The 18,353-nt window shown below is 43.1% G+C and overlaps 1 protein-coding gene across 1 annotated transcript in view; it reads right to left on the reverse strand.

Annotated features, from left to right (window-relative positions):
- Window positions 1-3,262: 3,262 nt before the first annotated feature.
- adck1 (aarF domain containing kinase 1) overlaps window positions 3,263-18,353 on the reverse strand; it is a 174,356-nt gene continuing 159,265 nt past the window's right edge. The window contains exons 10-11 of the mRNA XM_039009909.1: window positions 11,075-11,268; window positions 3,263-4,072 (exon numbers count right to left, since the gene is read on the reverse strand). Coding sequence (XP_038865837.1) covers window positions 3,904-4,072; window positions 11,075-11,268 — 363 coding nt within the window. The 3' untranslated portion in view covers window positions 3,263-3,903. The remainder of the gene's footprint in view (window positions 4,073-11,074; window positions 11,269-18,353) is intronic.

The following is an 18,353-nucleotide window of genomic DNA, read 5'->3' on the forward strand; positions in this document are numbered from 1 at the left end:
CGACAGATTTTTACCTTGTCAGCTCGGGGATTCGATCGAGCAACCTTTCGGTTACTGGCCCAACGCTCTGACCACCAGGCTACCTGCCGCCCCAATTGATGAGAAGTGGGACATGAAGTCCCATGAACTGACCACTGAACAGGAGAGGCTCACAGCAGAGAACCTATGGCATTAACTACCATCATTGCTGATTGGGTGGAGATAAACAGTAAGGTGATGGAACTGCAAGAACATTCTCTGCATTGTGAACTTACATGATTTAATTCAATCGTTTCAACAAATCAGAAAATTACAGTCGAAATGTTAAGACAATTTTACATTTGTCACATCTCTAAATAAATTATGTATTTGGGGTTTCTTGGAGCCTTTGGTTCAGGCTTCTTCTGTGTCCCTGCAATTGCAGAACGAGCATGAGGAAGTCTATTGCTGGCGGGTTAAGGTTCTCAAAACCAAGTGAAATTTGGTGACTATAACATGCCATTTACAGTGCATTCAGAAAGTATTCACACCCCGTGATTCTTTAAACATTTTGTTGTGGTATATCCTGAATTTAAAATTGATAACATTTGGATTGTGTGCCACTGTCCTGCACACAATAATCCATCATTTCATATGTTTTTAGATTTTTTTCTCTCAAATTAATTAAAAATGAAAAGCTGAAATGTCTTGAGTAAACAAATATCCAAACCCTTTGTTATAGCAAGCTTAAATAAGTTCAGGAGTAATAATGTCACATGTTAAGTTGCATGGACAGTGTGCAATAATAGTGTTTAAAACCTCTACAGGATCGGTGTCACTAAACCGGGACGGTTGTTGCTCAATATGCAATAATGTGACTAGAAAACATTGTATACAACAGCCAACTTTCCGGGACATAGACATGTCTTATATGGGCAGAAAGCTTAAATTCTTGTGAATCTAACTGCAGTGTCCAATTTACAGTAGCTATTATAGAAAAAGTACCAGGCTATGGTTTGAGGATATTGCACAACAACAAAACATTTACCACAGTAACTGGTTTGATACATTCACCTCTCAAGGTAAATAATGAACTTACATTCAGTAATCTTGCTCTGATTTATCATCCTGAGGGTCCCAGAGATAAAAAGTAGCATAGTTTTGTTTGATAAAATCTATTTTTATATTAAAATGTAGGAACTGGGTTCTACAGTTTGACCCCATTGCCGTCTCAGGCTCTTTTACCAGATCTAATGTGTTATATTCTCCTACATTAATTTCAAACCCAGATTCAACCACAAAGACCAGGGAGCTTTTCCAATGCCTTGCAAAGAAGTGCACCTATTGGTAGATGGGTAACAATTTTAAAAGCAGACATTGAATATCCCTTTGAGCATTGTGAAGTTATTAATAACACTTTGGATAGTGTAGCAATACACTTAGTCACTACAAAGATACAGGCATCCTTCCTAACTCAGTTGCCGGAGAGGAAATCACTCAGGGATTTCACCATGAGGACAACAGTGACTTTAAAACAGTTAGACTGTGATAGGAGAAAACTGAAGATGGATCAACAACATTGTAGTTATTCCACAATACTAACCTAAATGACAGAGTGAAAAGGAAGCAGAATAAAAATACTTGAAAACATGCATCCTGTTTGCATGCAATAAGGCACTAAAGTAAAACTGCAAAAAATGTGTCAAATAAATTAACTTTATGTCCTGAATACAAAGTTTGGGGCAAATTCAACTCAACATATCACTGAGTACCAAGCTTAATATTTTCATGCATGGTGTTGGCTGCATCATGTTATGGGTATGCTTGTCATCAGCAAGAATTAGGGAGTTTTTTAGGATAAAAAGAAACAGAATAAAGCTAAGCACAGGCAAAATCCTAGTTCAGTCTCCTTTCCAACAGACACAGAGACAAATTCACCTTTCAGCAGGAAAATAACCTACAACACAAGGCCAAATATACACTGGAGTTGCTTACCAAGATGACATTGAATGCTCCTGAGTTGTCTGGTTACAGTTTTGACGTAAATCGGCTTGAAAATCTATGGAAAGACTTGAAAATTGCTTTTTAACAATGATCAACAATCAATTTGACAGAAATGTAAGAATTTTTTCAAGAATAATGAGCAAATATTGTACAACCCAGGTGTGCAAAGCTCTTAGAGACTTACCCAGAAAGACTCACAGTTGTAAGGTGATTATAATATGTATTAACTCAGAGTTGCTGTACAAAATACAGATTTAGTAAATAAAAATAAAGCAAACTTTTACACAATCTGTTCCTCTCACTCAATCTTTCTCACTACCTCACTTTTTACCACATAACTCTGCTACCCCCCCCCCCCCCCCCCACAACAATGTCCAAATTGTTTAGTTGGTGTTTTTAATGACAAGAATCCCCCCCCCAAAATACAATGCATTCCAGAAGAGACAATGAAGTTAAACAGAGAGAGCAGTGTGTGTGTTCAATTGGGATTATTTCCATTTATTTCCATTCCTCATGCAAACTCATTATGAGTGAACAATAACTCCTCCCTCCTCCACACCTCCAACAACAAATAGGATAAATAAAAGAATTCACAGAAAAAAACAAACTAAAACATATTCAAAGATGACAAAAAAATGTAATGTGATACAAAATTGTATCACTTATTTTCAATTTAAATCCACATAATAAAATTATAGCAATACCAATGCCAAACATACAGTCTTGGAACTGTATGTTGACAATGGTTAAGGTCAAATTCAATTACAGTTAATAAAATAATATGCTACAGAAACCAGTGGTTACAAAAAGCTGGACAGCAACAGCAAGATGTTCTGAGGAGATTAGAGAGAGATAGAAGAGGGAGAGAGGGAAGACAGAGTGAGGTGGAGAAAGAGGGAGAGCGGAACTGTTGCAGAATCAAGGGGGAAGAAGAGATAAACAGAGAGAAAAGCAGGGGAATGTAATGTGGAAAACAGTCCCATCCATTTCGGAACAGAAATATGACACTTCATTCTGCACCACTGCACGTTTACAGTACATACAGTAGTGAGGTAACATGAATAAATACAAACTGTTGTTGCCATTTATGTACAGTGAGTGGCTTTGACCATATTTCACTGGGCACAGATGTCAGTTCAACATCTCATTTTGATCTGCAATTGATTGAGTTGTCACCTAATGTGAACTCAACGTGCCAATAATAAATGCCCTTTTGTGGGGAAAAACTCATTCTGATTAGCAGGGCCTGGCTCACCCATGGCTGCACCACTGCCCAGTCATGTGAAATCCATAGATGAGGGTTTAATGAATTAATTTCAATTGACCGATTTCCTTATATGAACTGTAACTCAGTAAAATCTTTGAAATTGTTGCATGTTGCGTTTATATTTTTGCTCAGTATACATTCAGCGGGCACTTTGTTTAAAGAAAATATAACTGATATTATTTGACAGTACATGTATTCACAACAATCACTTACAGCACTCCGTAGGATAGTCATGGCTGAGCACAAACTGCTCCTGAACTTCCCTCTTCATCCAATGGACTAGCAGAGCAGTACCAGACAATTGACCCAGTCACTTTCTTTTCTATTTTCTTTTCTGTCTGTCTCTTCTATTGATACCAACCTCTGTCTATCCATCAGTTTGCACAGTGGTTATACTGTCTCCGTGCGTTTGGAGCGGATTGCCTGACTGTGCGTGTGTGTGTGTGTGTGTCAACTGTGTGTGTGTTTGCGCGTATGCATTTGTGTCAAGTTTTGTTGGTGTGTCTTCATGACTCTGCATCCCAAAGGCCCTATTTGTGTACGCCGTAGTGTGAGGGTATGCGTGTGTACACTAAGTGTGTGTGCATGCGTATGCCCATAAGTGTGTATGTGTCTGTCTGTAACTGTGTGTGTGTGTCTTCATGCGTGTCTGCGTCGTTGCTTCTCTTCTCCGATCAGTGTGTGTAGTGTAGACAGCTGAGCAGTGAGCCGACCCAGCCTCCTAGCGTTGAGCCCTTGACCCACAGGAACAGTTCGTACAGGCTGATTTGCCAAAGGGTCAGAGACTCCGACATGGTGATCTGGAGACGGCGTGCCCTCGACTGCGCCTTGCTCCGCTTGTGCCTGACAGGAAACAAGGTGTGATGTAATCTTAGGAACCAGCAAATTATGGGGGAGATGAAGAAAGGGGGAGAGAGAGAGAGAGAGAGGGAAAGAGAGAGAGAGAGAGAGGGGGGGGAGAGGGGTGGAGAGAGAGAGGGGTGGAGAGAGAGCGAGAGAGAGGGAGAGAGCGAAAGAGAGAAAATTAGAAAGAGAGAGGGAGGGATGGATGGGGACAGAAAGAAAGAGTACAAAATCCAATATGGATGGTGTTGAGATAGCTGGGAGGGGTTGAATGGAGCTGAAGGTTGGGACTACTAGCAACAAATAATAACAAGATAACTAGTGTAAAACATACTGTGTCCGTAAAACGTATATGGGTTAAAAACATTTGTGAAAGACCACAGTTTTAAAGATATGGCAAATAGAACTGGATGGATGGGAGAGGTTGGAGGTAGAGGAAGGACAGGAGTAAAATCAAACAAAATAGAACTATAGTAAACTAGACTTTGTCCATAAAATGTAAATAGTATGTATAAGCTGGAAGTAGAAGCCTTAGCATTGTTGTTCACTAGTTTATTCCAATTAGGGGAGGGGTGGTAGGGTTAGAAAGTAATAAAGGAAAATATATTTCAAAAAAAGATATGTATATACACTACCGTTCAAAAGTTTGGGGTCACTTAGAAATGTCCTTGTTAAGAAAAGCACATTTTGTGTCCATTAAAATAAGATCAAATTGATCAGAAATACAGTGTAGACATTGTTAATGTACAACGCTGTGTACTACTCCCTTCACAGAACAGCGCAAACTGTCTCTAACCAAAATAGAAGGAGTGGGAGGCCCCGGTGCACAATTGAGCAAGATGCTGGACATCTAGGCAGAGTTGCAAATAAAAAGCCATCTCTCAGACTGGCCAATAAGAAGAAAATAATAAGATTTTTCAAAAGAACACACACACTGGAAAGGGGAACTCTGCCTAGAAGGACAGCATACCGGAGTCGCCTCTTCACTGTTGATGTTGAGACTGGTGTTTTGTGGGTATTATTTAATGCAGCTGCCAGTCGAGGACTTGTGAGGCATCTGTTTTTCAAACTAGACACTCTAATGTACTTGTCCTCTTGCTCAGTTGTGCCCCGGGGCCTCCCACTCCTCTTTCTATTCTGGTTAAAGCCAGTTTGCACTGTTCTGTGAAGGGAGTAGTACACAGCGTTGTACGAGATCTTCAGTTTCTTGGCAATTTCTCGCATGGAATAGCCTTAATTTCTCAGAACAAGAATAGATTGACGAGTTTCAGAAGAAAGTACTTTGTTTCTAGCCATTTTAAGTCTGAAATCACACAGTTAAAGTCGGAAGTTTACATGCACTTAGGTTGGAGTCATTAAAACTCGTTTTTCAACCACTCCACAAATGTCTTGTTAACAAACTATAGTTTTGGCAAGTCGGTTAGGACATCTACTTTGTGCATGACACAAGTCTTTTTTCCAACAATTGTTTACAGACAGATTATTTCACTTGAAATTCACTGTATCACAATTCCAGTGAGTCAGAAGTTTACATACACGAAGTTGACTGTGCCTTTAAACAGCTTGGAAAATTACAGAAACTGAAAACATGGCTTTAGAAGTTTCTGATACGCTAATTGACATCATTTGAGTCAATTGGAGGTGTACCTGTGGATGTATTTCAAGGCCTACCTTCAAACTCCATGCCTCTGTTTGACATAATTTGAAAATCAAAAGAAATCAAGCCAAGACCTCCACAAGTCTGGTTCATCCTTGGGAGAAATTTCCAAACACCTAAAGGTACCACGTTCATCTGTACAAACAATAGTACGCAAGTATAAACACCATGGGACAACGCAGCCGTCATACCGCTCAGGAAGGAGACGCGTTCTGTCTCCTAGAGATGAACGTATTTTGGTGCGTAAAGTGCCAATCAATCCCAGAACAACAGCAAAGGACCTTGTGAAGATGCTGGAGGAAACAGGTACAAAAGTATCTATATCCACAGTAAAACGATTCTTATATCGACATAACCTGAATGGCCGCTCAGCAAGGAAGAAGCCACTGCTCCAAAACCGCCATAAAAAAGCCAGACTACGGTTTGCAACTGCACATGGGGACAAAGGTCGTACTTTTTTGGAGAAGTGTCCTCTGGTCCGATGAAATAAAAATAGAACTGTTTGGCCATAATGACCATCGTTATGTTTGGAGGAAAAAGGGGGAGGCTTGCAAGTCGAAGAACACCATCCCAACACGTTGAAGCACGGGGGTGGCAGTATCAAGTTGTGGGGGTGCTTTGCTGCAGGAGGGACTGGTACACTTCAAAATAGATGGCATCATGAGGGAGGTAAAGTATGTGGATTTATTAAAGCAACATCTCAAGACATCAGTCAGAAAGTTAAAGCTTGGTTGCAAATGGGTCTTCCAAATGGACAATGACCACAAGCATACTTCCAAAGTTGTGGCAAAATGGCTTAAGGACAAGAAACTCAAGGTATATGAGTGGCCATCACAAAGCCCTGACCTCAATCCCATAGAAAATATGTGGGCAGAACTGAAAAAGCGTGTGCGAGCAAGGATGCCTACAAACCTGACTCAGTTGCACCAGCTCTGTCAGGGGGAATGGGCCAAAATTCCCCCAACTTATTTTGGGAAGCTTGTGGAAGGCTACCCGAAATGTTTGACCCAAGTTAAACAATTTAAAAGGCAATCCTACCAACTACTAATTGAGTGTATGTAAACTTCTGACCCACTGGGAATGTGATGAAAGAAATAAAAGCTGAAATAAATAATTCTCTCTACTATTATTCTGACATTTCACATTCTTAACTTCTTATGGCTGCAGGGGCAGTATTGAGTAGCTTGGATGAAAGGTGCACAGAGGTGCCCATAGTAAACTGCCTGCTCCTCAGTCCCAGTTGCTAATATATGCATATTATTATTCATATTGGATAGAAAACACTCTGAAGTTTCTAAAACTGTTTGAATGATGTCTGTGAGTATAACAGAACTCATATGGCAAGCAAAAACCTGAGAAAAATCCAAACAGGAAGTGGGAATTCTGAGGCTGGTCGATTTTCAACCAATATCCTATTGAATTCACAGCGAGATATGAATGAGTTTGCACTTCCTACGGCTTCCACTAGATGTCAACAGTCTGCAGAACCTTGTCTGATGCCTCTACTGTGAAGGGGGGCCGAATGAGAGGGGAATTAGTCAGGTCTGCCATGACCTGACCATGTTCTAACCATGCGCGTTCACATGAGAGTGAGCTCTGTTCCATCGCTCATCTGAAGTCAATGTAATTCTCCGGTTGGAACGTTATTCAAGATTTATGTTAAAAACATTCTAAAGATTGATTCAATACATCGTTTGACATGTTTCTACTGACTGTTACGGAACTTTTGGACATTTCGTCAGCTTTTAGTGAACGCGCTTCCTGACGTTGGATTTGTTTATCAAACACGCTAACAAAAATAGCTATTTGGACATAAATGATGGACATTACCGAACAAAACGGACATTTCTTATGGAAGTGGGAGTCCTGGGAGGGCATTCCGACGAAGATCAGCTAAGGTAAGTGAAGATTTAAAATGCTTTTTATGAGTTTTGTTGACTGCACAATTTGGCGGGTAACTGTATGGCTTGCTTTTGTGGCTGAACGCTGTTTTCAGATTATTAAATATTGTGTTTTGCCGTGAAGCTTTTTGAAATCTGACACAGCGGTTGCATTAAGAACAAGTGTATCTTTAATTCTATGTAAAACACATATCTTTCATCAAAGTTTATGATGAGTATTTATGTTATTTGATGTGGCTCTCTGCAATTTCTCTGGATATTTTGGAGGCATTTCTGAACATGGCGCCAATGTAAACTGAGGTTTTTGGATATAAATATGAACTTAATTAAACAAAACATATATGTATTGTGTAACATGAAGTCCTATGAGTGTCATCTGATGAAGATCATCAAAGGTTAGTGATTAATTTTATCTCTATTTCTGCTTTTTGTGACTCCTGTCTTTGGCTGGAAAAATGACTGTTTGTCTGTGATTTTGCGGTGACCTAACATAATCATTTGTGGTGCTTTCGCTGAAAAGCCTATTTGAAATCGGACACTTTGGTGGGATTAACAACAAGATTACCTTTAAAATGTTTGAGGAATTTTAATTATGAGATTTCTGTTTGAATTTGGCGCCCTGCACTTTCACTGGCTGTTGTCATATCGATCCCGTTAACGGGATTGCAGCCATAAGAAGCTTAAAATAAAGTGGTGATCCTAATTGACCTAAAACAGGGAATTTTTACTCGGATTACATGTCAGTAATTGTGAAAAATTTAGTTTCAATGTATTTGGCTAAGGTGTATGTAAACTTATGACTTCAACTGTATATTTGCAAAAAATATATATGGGGGATTGGAAGTGATGCAGACAATTACAATGATGGAATCTACAATGTATCTGCAATATTAAAGCTGATCTACCCCCTATAAAAACAGAAGAAATATGATGAAACAGTGCAGTACAGTATAACAGTGGAATACTGGGACTCACCAGGAATCCCAGTGCTGGAGTTAGTCATTGCATAACACCACAGTGAGATTATAACATGACTGACTACTGAATGTTTTAGAAGGATCATCCTCCACCACACTGTAGTGTTGTCACAGCACAGACTGGGGAGACATTGACTCTGCTGTACCAGACAGCTCTCTCTGGTGTGTGTACATGTGTGTGGCCTGCCCTGTGGTAGGACAATGTGTTCTCCTTGAGGAAGGAGTTGAAGGGACATCTTATCTAAGTCATCGTTCCTCCTCTCCTAACCAATTACACAGCACAGGGAAAGCCATCGCAAAGTGTCTCTCTCTCTCTCGTTATATTTGTTTTCTTTCAAATACTTGGAGCGTCCGATTGAATCTGCCTGGAGGGCAAGGGCAAATGGGCAGGGTTTGCACTTTCGCCACTATTTTTGAGCCAGGCAAGCGCAATTAAGCCCAATATTCCCCATCTAATTCCCCGTAGATCTGCATTCTGTGTTCTACTACTGCTTAGTTTTAATAGAGAGCCGCTGGAGCAAAACACAGAATTTCACGTCTCACTGCCTCCCCCTCTTCTCCATTGCACCTCTCTCTTCCTCATCTACCCTCCCCTCTCTCCTCCCCTCCTCCCTATCCACCCCTCTCATCCCCTTTTTTCCCCCAGAGGCGTCCAGCACCCTCCCCTCCTCTCTGTCCTAATGATTTTTCTCAGAGACAATCATGGAGTTGTTCATTACAATGGTAAGACTGAATCAATATGGCCACTGCTGACTGCCACTGAAAGTACAATATAATCACAGCATTCAGCCAGCCAATTACACACACAGGCATACAGAGAGGAGAGGGGAGGGAGGAAGGAAGAGAGTGAGGAGGGGGAAGGACCGCAAGTAAGAAATGTTGACATTTTCCTAAAGCTTATATAATGATTACTGAAACTGATGTGATACAAATGTGTGTGTTGCTTGTCTAAGGGGATGCACATAGATCAGTGGTGCGTGTGGTGGACTGATACAGAGCAGCAGGACTGTCACAGAGTGACTGGAACCCTCTGGTCTGCAGGGCTAGGGGTTAGATTTCAGGGGTTAGAGGTCAGGGTCTCCCTGGCTACATCCCTGGTGCAGCATCAGGACATGTTGATAAAGGAGAAGGACGGAGCTCTGGTCTCCAGCGTTAGGGGTTAGAGGTCAGGGTCTACCTGGCAACATCCCTGGTGCAGCATCAGGACATGTTGATGAAGGAGAAGGATTCATCTCTGGTCTCCAGGTTTAGGGGTAGAGGTCATGGTCTACCTGGCAACATCCCTGGTGCAGCATCAGGACATGTTGATAAAGGAGAAGGATGAAGCTCTGGTCTCCAGGGTTAGTGTTAGGGGTAGAGGTCATGGTCTACCTGGCAACATCCCTGGTGCAGCATCAGGACATGTTGCATGGCATGAGTCCTCAGATCCTCAAAAGGTTCTACAGCTGCAACATCGAGAGCGTCCTGACAGGTTGCGTCACTGCAATTGCTCGGCCTCAAGGCACTACAGAGGGCAGTGCGTAAGGCCCAGTACATCACTGGGGCTAAGCTGCCTGCCATCCAGGACCTCTATATCTGGCAGTGTCAAAGGAAGGCCCTAACAATTGTCAAAGACCCCAGCCACCCCAGTCATAGACTGTCCTCTCTGCTACTGCATGGCAAGCGGTACTGGAGCGCCAAGTCTAGGACCAAAAGGCTTCTCAACAGCTTTAACCTCTAAGCCATAAGACTCCTGAACATGTAATCAAATGGCTACCTGGACTATTTGCATTTTGTCCCGCCACTCCCCCCCTCACCCCTGCCAACCCCTCTTTTACACTGCTGCTACTCTCTGTTTATCATCTATGCATAGTCACTTTAACTATACCTACATGTACATATTACCTCAATTAGCCCGACTAACCAGTGTCCCCGCACATTGACTCTGTATATAGCCTCGCTACTGTTATTTTCACTGTCATTTTTGTTTCTTAACTTATCTGTTGTTTACCTAATACCTATTTTTTCCTTAAAAATTGCACTGTTGGTTAGGGCTTGTAAGTAAGCATTTCACTGTAAGGTCTACACCTGTTGTATTCGGACCACGTGACAAATCAACTTTGATTTGATCAGGACATGTTGATAAAGGAGAAGGCTTAATCTCTGGTCTCCAGGGTTAGAGGTCAGGGTCTACCTGTCTACATCCCTGGTGCAGCATCGGGACATGATGATGGAGGAGGAGCATGCTCTGGTCTGCAGGATTAGGGTTAGGGGTTAGAGGTCAGGGTCTACCTGTCTACATCCCTGGTGCAGCATCGGGACATGATGATGGAGGAGGAGCATGCTCTGGTCTGCAGGATTAGGGTTAGGGGTTAGAGGTCAGGGTCTACCTGGCTACAGCCCGGGTGCAGCATCGGGACATGATGATGGAGGAGGAGCATGCTCTGGTCTGCAGGATTAGGGTTAGGGGTTAGAGGTCAGGGTCTACCTGGCTACAGCCCGGGTGCAGCATCGGGACATGTTGATGAAGGAGGAGGAGGCGGCTCTGGTCTGCAGGGTGGTCTCAATGCCTCGGAGAAGATCGTTGGTCTTCAGTAGCAGCAGCATCTGACGGGGCACGCGGTTCAGCAGGTCACTGATCTGGGGTAGGTAGAGAGCTGCGTTCGACCTGATCTCCACGTCCTGAGAGAGAGATGCACACAGACATGAGAAATAACAGAAAATAAAATGAACAATACTCAAAGCACATAAATTCTTGTTTAAAACAACGGATTGATAATTTGTCAGACATTGATCAGGAGATGCAATTGAAGAGGTAGAACAACCCAGACAGGAAGACCACGTCAGTGACTCAACTCACTTGAGTGGGTTGTGTGCCGTGGCGGAGATCTTTGTGGGCTATACTCGGCCTTGTCTCAGGATGGTAAGTTGGTAGTTGAAGATATCCCTCTAGTGGTGTGGGGGCTGTGCTTTGGCAAAGTGGGTGGGGTTATATCCTGCGTGTTTGGCCCTGTCCGGGGGTATCATCGGATGGGGCCACAGTGTCTCCTGACCCCTCCTGTCTCAGCCTCCAGTATTTATGCTGCAGTAGTTTGTGTCGGGGGGCTAGGGTTAGTCTGTTATATCTGGAGTATTTCCCCTGTCCTATCCGGTGTCCTGTGTGAATTTAAGTATGCTCTCTCTAATTCCCTCTTTCTTTCTCTCTCTCTCTCGGAGAACCTGAACCCTAGGACCATGCCCCAGTCCACCTGGCAGTGCTGACCTGTTGCACCCTCGACAACCACTGTGATTAGTATTATTTGACCATGCTGGTCATTTATGAACATTTGAACATCTTGGCCATGTTCTGTTATAATCTCCACCCAGCACAGCCAGAAGACGACTGGCCACCCTTCATAGCCTGGTTCCTCTCTAGGTTTCTTCCTAGGTTTTGGCCTTTCTAGGGAGTTTTTCCTAGCCACCGTGCTTCTACACCTGCATTGCTTGCTGTTTGGGGTTTTAGGCTGGGTTTCTGTAAAGCACTTTGAGATATCAGCTGATGTAAGAAGGGCTATATAAATACATTTGATTTTGATTTGAACAAGATGTCTCTCTCTCTAAAGTGTGAAGTCAGCTGTGATTCCTCCCTCCCTCCCTCACCCCCTTCTCTCTGTCTCCTTGGTCCAGCCTCTCTGTCTCTCAGAGTCAGAGTCAATATGAGCAGTCAGTCAGCGTGCGTCCCAGAGGATGTGTGTTTGTTGACAGAGCTTAGAGAGATCACAGACTGACTGGCTGGTTGGAGTCGTTCTGCTGACTCATTTAATACAGTCTCCCCGTCTCTGTAACAGCAACACAGACACACCGTTAACACTGCTAGAAATGCTACTGACTTCCTTCTAAAAACACACACACACGCATGTAGTCACACACCTTTTTACCCAATGTTTGCTAAGAGTCGTAGCAAGCTGATTAGTCGGCTGTTAAAACCAGTAAAGGGTGCTCTGCCATTCTGGGTGGCGGAATTACTTTGGCTTCCCTCCAGGTCGAAGGAGAGGGATGGAGGGAGAGGGATAGTGTTAAAGGAAAGGAAGGGTAGACAGAGTGTCTGATCTGTAGACTAATATGTAGACTAATTCCAGGATCAAAGCAGCCAGTCTGGTCTCTGGTCATCAGTAGTTCAGTATGCCAGACAGAAGTAGAGAACATTTTGTCTGAACCAGCTACACTTATCTCGCCTTTTAAGGGAAAAAAATAACTAAATATACCTGACAAAATATTTAGACCGTAGTGTTTGGGTGAGTGCATACAATGCGATTTCTCGGTAAACAAATTAACAGACTTTCAGAATGCTTATAGAGAGGGGCACTCAACATGTACTGCACTTACACAAATGACTGATGATTGGTTTAAAGAAATTGAAACAAAGATTATTGTGGGAACTGTGCTGTTAGATTTCAGTGCAGCCTTAGATAGTATTGATCATAACACATATGTTTTTTTTTCAACAGGTTATGGCTTTACAACCTCTGCCATATTGTGGACTCAGAGCTATCTATCTATCTAATAAAACAGAGGGTTTTCTTTAATGGAAGCTTCTCTAATGTCAAACATGTCAAATGTGGTGTACCGCAGGGTAGCTCTGCTGGTCCTCTTCTCTTTTTACCAATGAACTGCTGCTGGCAATCAACAAAGCATGTGTGTCTATGAATGCTGATGATTCAAGCCTATATGCATCAGCAACCACAGCTAGTGAAATAACTGCAACCCTAAACAGAGAGTTGTAGTCAGTTTTAGAATAGGTGGCTAGTAATAAACTAGTCCTGAACATCTCCAAAACTAAGAGCATTGTATTTGGTACAAGTTGTAGACCTCAGCTAAATTTGATAATGAATAATGTGGCTGTTGAGCAAGTTGAGGAAACGAAATTACTTGGTGTTACCTTGGAGTGAAAACTGTCATAGTTAAAACATATTGATTCAATGGTTGTGAAGAGTCTATCCGTGATAAAGAGATGCTCTGCTTTTTTGACAACACTCAACAAAGCAAGTCCTGCAGGCTCTTGTTTTATATTACCTTAATTATTGCCCAGTCATATGGGCAAGTGCTGCAAATATGGACCTAGAAAAACTACAGCTGGCCCAGAACAGAGGCAGGTCTCGTTCTTCACTGTAATCTGAGAGCTAGTATTCAGTCTCTGGACAATAAAGTAGACAAGTTCAGGGCGAGGATCTCCTTCAAGAGAGACATCAGGGACTGTAACATACTCTGTTTCATGGAATCATGGCTCTCTCGGGATATACTGTCCCGTCCATACAGCCAGCTGGGTTCTCAGTACACTGCGCAGACAGGAATATAGAACTCTGGGAAGAAGAAAGGCGGTGGTGTATGTTTCATGATTAACTACTCATGGTGTGATTGTGATAACATACAGAAACTCAAGTCCTTTTGTTCATCCGACATAGAATACATCACAATCAAATGTATTACCTCCCAAGAGAATTATCTTCGGTTATAGTCACAGCCGAGTATATTCCCCCTCAAGACGATACCATGACGGCCCTAAAGGAACTACACTGGACTTTATGCAAACTGGAAACCACATATCATGATGCCACATTTATTGTAGCTGGGGATTTTAACAAAGCAAATTTGAGGAAAATGCTACCGAAATCTATCAACACATTGTATTACACGCTCTGGAAAAACACTTGACCACTGCTACTCCCCCTTCTGGAATGCCTACAAGGCCCTCCCCCACCCTCCCTTCAACAAATCAGATCATGACTCCATTTTGCTCCTCCCTTCTTATAGGCCGAAACACAAACAGGAAGTACCCGTGCTAAAGTCTATTCAACGCTGGTCTGACTAATCGGAATCCATGCTTCAAAATTGTTTTGATCATGCGGACTGGGATATGTTCCGGGTAGCCTCTGAGAATAACATTGACGTATACATAGTGACTGAGTTCATCAGGAAGTGTATAGGGGATGTTGTTCCCACTGTTTCTATTAAAACTTACCCAAACCAGAAGCCGTGGATAGCTGGCAGCATTCGCGCAAAACTGAAAGCGCGAAAAACCGCATTTAACCATGACAAGGTGACTGGGAATATGGTTGAATACAAACAGTGTAGTCCGTAAGTCAATCAAACAAGCAAAACGTCAGTATAGAGACAAAGTGGAGTCGCAATTCAATGGCTCAAACATGAGACATATGTAGCAGGGTCTACAGACAATCACGGATTACAGGGAAAACCAGCCACATCGCAGACACTGACGTCTTTCTCCTGACAAGCTAAACACCTTCTTCGCCCGCTTTAAGGATAACACAGTGCCACCGATGCGGCCAGCTCCCAAGGACTGTGGGCTCTCGTTCTCCGTGGCCGACGTAACCCTCGCAAGGCTGCCGGCCCTGCCGGCATTCCTAGCCGCATCCACAGAGTATGCGCAGACCAGCTGGCTGGAGTGTTTACGGACATATTCAATCTCTCCCTATCCCAGTCTGCTGTTGCCACTTGCTTCAAGATGTCCACCATTGTTCCTGTACCCAAGAAAGCAAAGGTTACTGAACTAAATGACTATCGCCACGTACTACTCACTTCTGTCATCATGAAGTGCTTTGAGAGGCAAGTTAAGAATCATATCACCTCGACCTTACCTGACACCCTAGACCCACTTCAATTTCCTTACCGCCCCAATAGATCCACAGACTATAAAATCGGCATCGCACTGCACACTACCCTATCCCATCTGGACAAGAGGAATACCTACAGTGCCATCGGAAGGTATTCAAACCCCTTGACTTTTCCCACATTTAGTTAAATTACAGCCTTATTCTAAAATTGATTAAAATATTTTCCCCCTTCAATCTACACACAATACCCCATGAGAAAGCAAAAACAGTTTTTTAGATATTTTTAATACATTTGCAAAGATTAACAAATTAAATATCACATTTCCATAAGTATTCAGACCCTTTACTCAGTACTTTGATGTAGCACCTTTGGCAGCGATTACAGCCTCGAGTCTTCTTGGTTATGACGCTACTAGCGTCCCATTCTTCTCTGCAGATCTGGCCATCTAGGCTTGTCACCTAAAACACTCACAAACTCTTACAGATGCACAATCGAGAGCATCCTGTCGGGCTGTATCACCGCCTGGTATGGCAACTGCTCCGCCCACAACCGCACGGCTCTCCAGAGGTTGGTGCGGTCTGCACAACACATCACTGGGGGAAAACTACCTGCCCTCCAGGACACCTACAGCACCCGATATCACAGGAAGGCCAAGAAGATCATCAAGGACAACAACCACCCGAGCCACTGCTTGTTCACCCCACTATCATCCAGAAGGCGAGGTCAGTACAGGTGCATCAAAGCTGGGACCGAGAGACTGACAACAGCTTAAATCTCAAGGCCATCAGACTGTTAAACAGCCATCACTAACAGAGTGGTTGCGCCAACATACAGACTCAAATCTCTGGCCACTTTAATAAATTTAATACAGGTATCACTAGTCACTTTAAATAAAGCCACTTTAATAATGTCTACATATCCTACATTACTCATCGCATATGTATTTACTGTTTTCTATACCATCTACTGCATCTTGCCTATGCCGCACGGCCATCGCTTATCCATATATTTATATGTACAAATTCTTATTCATCCCTTTACATGTGTGTGTATTTGTGTGTATAAGGTAGTTGTGACTTTGTTAGATTACTTTTAGATATTACTGCACGGTCGGACCTAGAAGCAAAAGCATTTCGCTACACTCGCATTAACATCTCCTAACCATGCGTATGTGACCAATAAAATTTGATTTGATTCTAGATCTTCTCAAGCTCTGTCAGATTGGATGGGGCGCGATGCTGCACAGCTATTTGCAGGTCTCTCCAGAGATGTTCGATCGTGTTCAAGTCCGGGCTTTGGCTGGACTACTCAAAGACATTCAGAGACTTTTCCCGAAGCCACTCCAGCGTTGTCTTGGCTGTGTGTTTAGGGTTGTTATCCTGTTGGAAGGTGAATCTTCAACCCCAGTCTGAGGTCCTGAGCCCTCTGGAGCAGGATTTCATCAAGGATCTCTGTACTTTGCTCTGTTCATCTTTCCCTCCAGACATGACGCTTGGCATTCAGGCCAAAGAGTTTAATCTTGGTTTCTCATTATCGGAGAGTCCTTTAGGTGCCTTTTGGCAAACTCCAAGCAGGCTGTCATGTGCCTTTTACAGAGGAGTGGCTTCCGTCTGGCCACTCTGCCATAAAGGCCTGGTTGGTGGAGTGCTGCATAGATGGTGGTCCTTCTGGAAGGTTCTCCCATCTTCACAGAGGAATTCTGGAGCTCTGTCAGAGTAACCATTGGGTTCTTGGTCACCTCCCTGACCAAGGCCCTTCTCCCCCGATTACTCAGTTTGGCCAGGTGGTTCAAAACGTCTTCCATTTAAGAATGATGTGTGTTCTTGGGGACCTTCAATGCTGCAGAAGGTTTTTGGTCCCTTTCCCAGAGCTGTGCCTTGACACAATCCTTTCTCGGAGCTCTGCGGACAATTCCTTTGACCTCATGGCTAGGTTTTGTGTGTATGTACTGACATGTAGGCTATGTGACGTTTTAAATTGATGCAGTTCTGTCCTTGAGCTGTTCTTGTTTATTAATGTTCAGGATTATTAATGGTTCATGTTTTGTGTGAACCCCAGGAAAAGTAGCTGCTTCTATCACAACAGCTATTAGCGATGCTAATAAAATACCAAATACCTCTACCCCTTCATCCTTCTCCCTATGCCTTCATCCTTCTCCTCCCAATCCCTTCATCCTTCTCCCTATCCCTTCATCCTTCTCCCTATCCCTTCATCCTTCTCCCTTCATCCCTTCATCCTTCTCCCTTCATCCTTCTCCCTTCATCCCTTCATCCTTCATCCTTCTCCCTTCATCCTTATCCCTTCATCCCTTCATCCTTCTCCCTTCATCCCTTCATCCTTCATCCCTTCATCCTTCTCCCTTCATCCTTATCCCTATCCCTTCATCCTTCATCCTTCTCCCTATCCCTTCATCCTTCATCCTTCTCCCTATCCCTTCATCCTTCTCCCTATCCCTTCATCCTTCTCCCTATCCCTTCATCCTTCTCCCTATCCCTTCATCCTTCTCCCTATCCCTTCATCCTTCTCCCTTCATCCCTTCATCCTTCTCCCTTCATCCTTCTCCCTTCATCCCTTCATCCTTCATCCCTTCATCCTTCTCCCTTCATCCTTATCCCTATCCCTTCATCCTTCATCCTTCTCCCTATGCCTATCCCTTCATCCTTCTCCCTATCCCTTCATCCTTCTCCCTATCCCTTCATCCTTCTCCCTATCCCTTCATCCTTCTCCCTATGCCTATCCCTTCATCCTTCTCCCTATGCCTATCCCCCCTCTCTCCCTCTCCCCCTGTTAGAAGAGGAACTCTGATCCTGCTACTGTAAGACAAACCTGCTACAGTAAATCAGTCATCTTTAAGTGATACAGTATTTTGATATTTCAAAAAAGAGAAACCGAGAAAGAGGACAGGATGGGGAGGGAGAGAGAGCTGAGACAGAGAAGAGCATACTGTACCTACAAACCAAACAAACCACTGTTGAGTCTGCAACATGGGCTACACACATAAGACATACAGTGAGCATTCAAAACATGAAGAACACCTCTTTCCATGACATATACTGACCAGGTGAAAGCTATGATCCCTTATTGATGTCACTTGTTAAATCCACTTCAAATCAATGTAAATGAAGGCGAGGAGACAGGTTTAAGAATGATTTTTA

Source organism: Salvelinus namaycush, chromosome 15, assembly GCF_016432855.1.
Source record: "Salvelinus namaycush isolate Seneca chromosome 15, SaNama_1.0, whole genome shotgun sequence".
Lineage (NCBI taxonomy): Eukaryota > Metazoa > Chordata > Actinopteri > Salmoniformes > Salmonidae > Salvelinus > Salvelinus namaycush.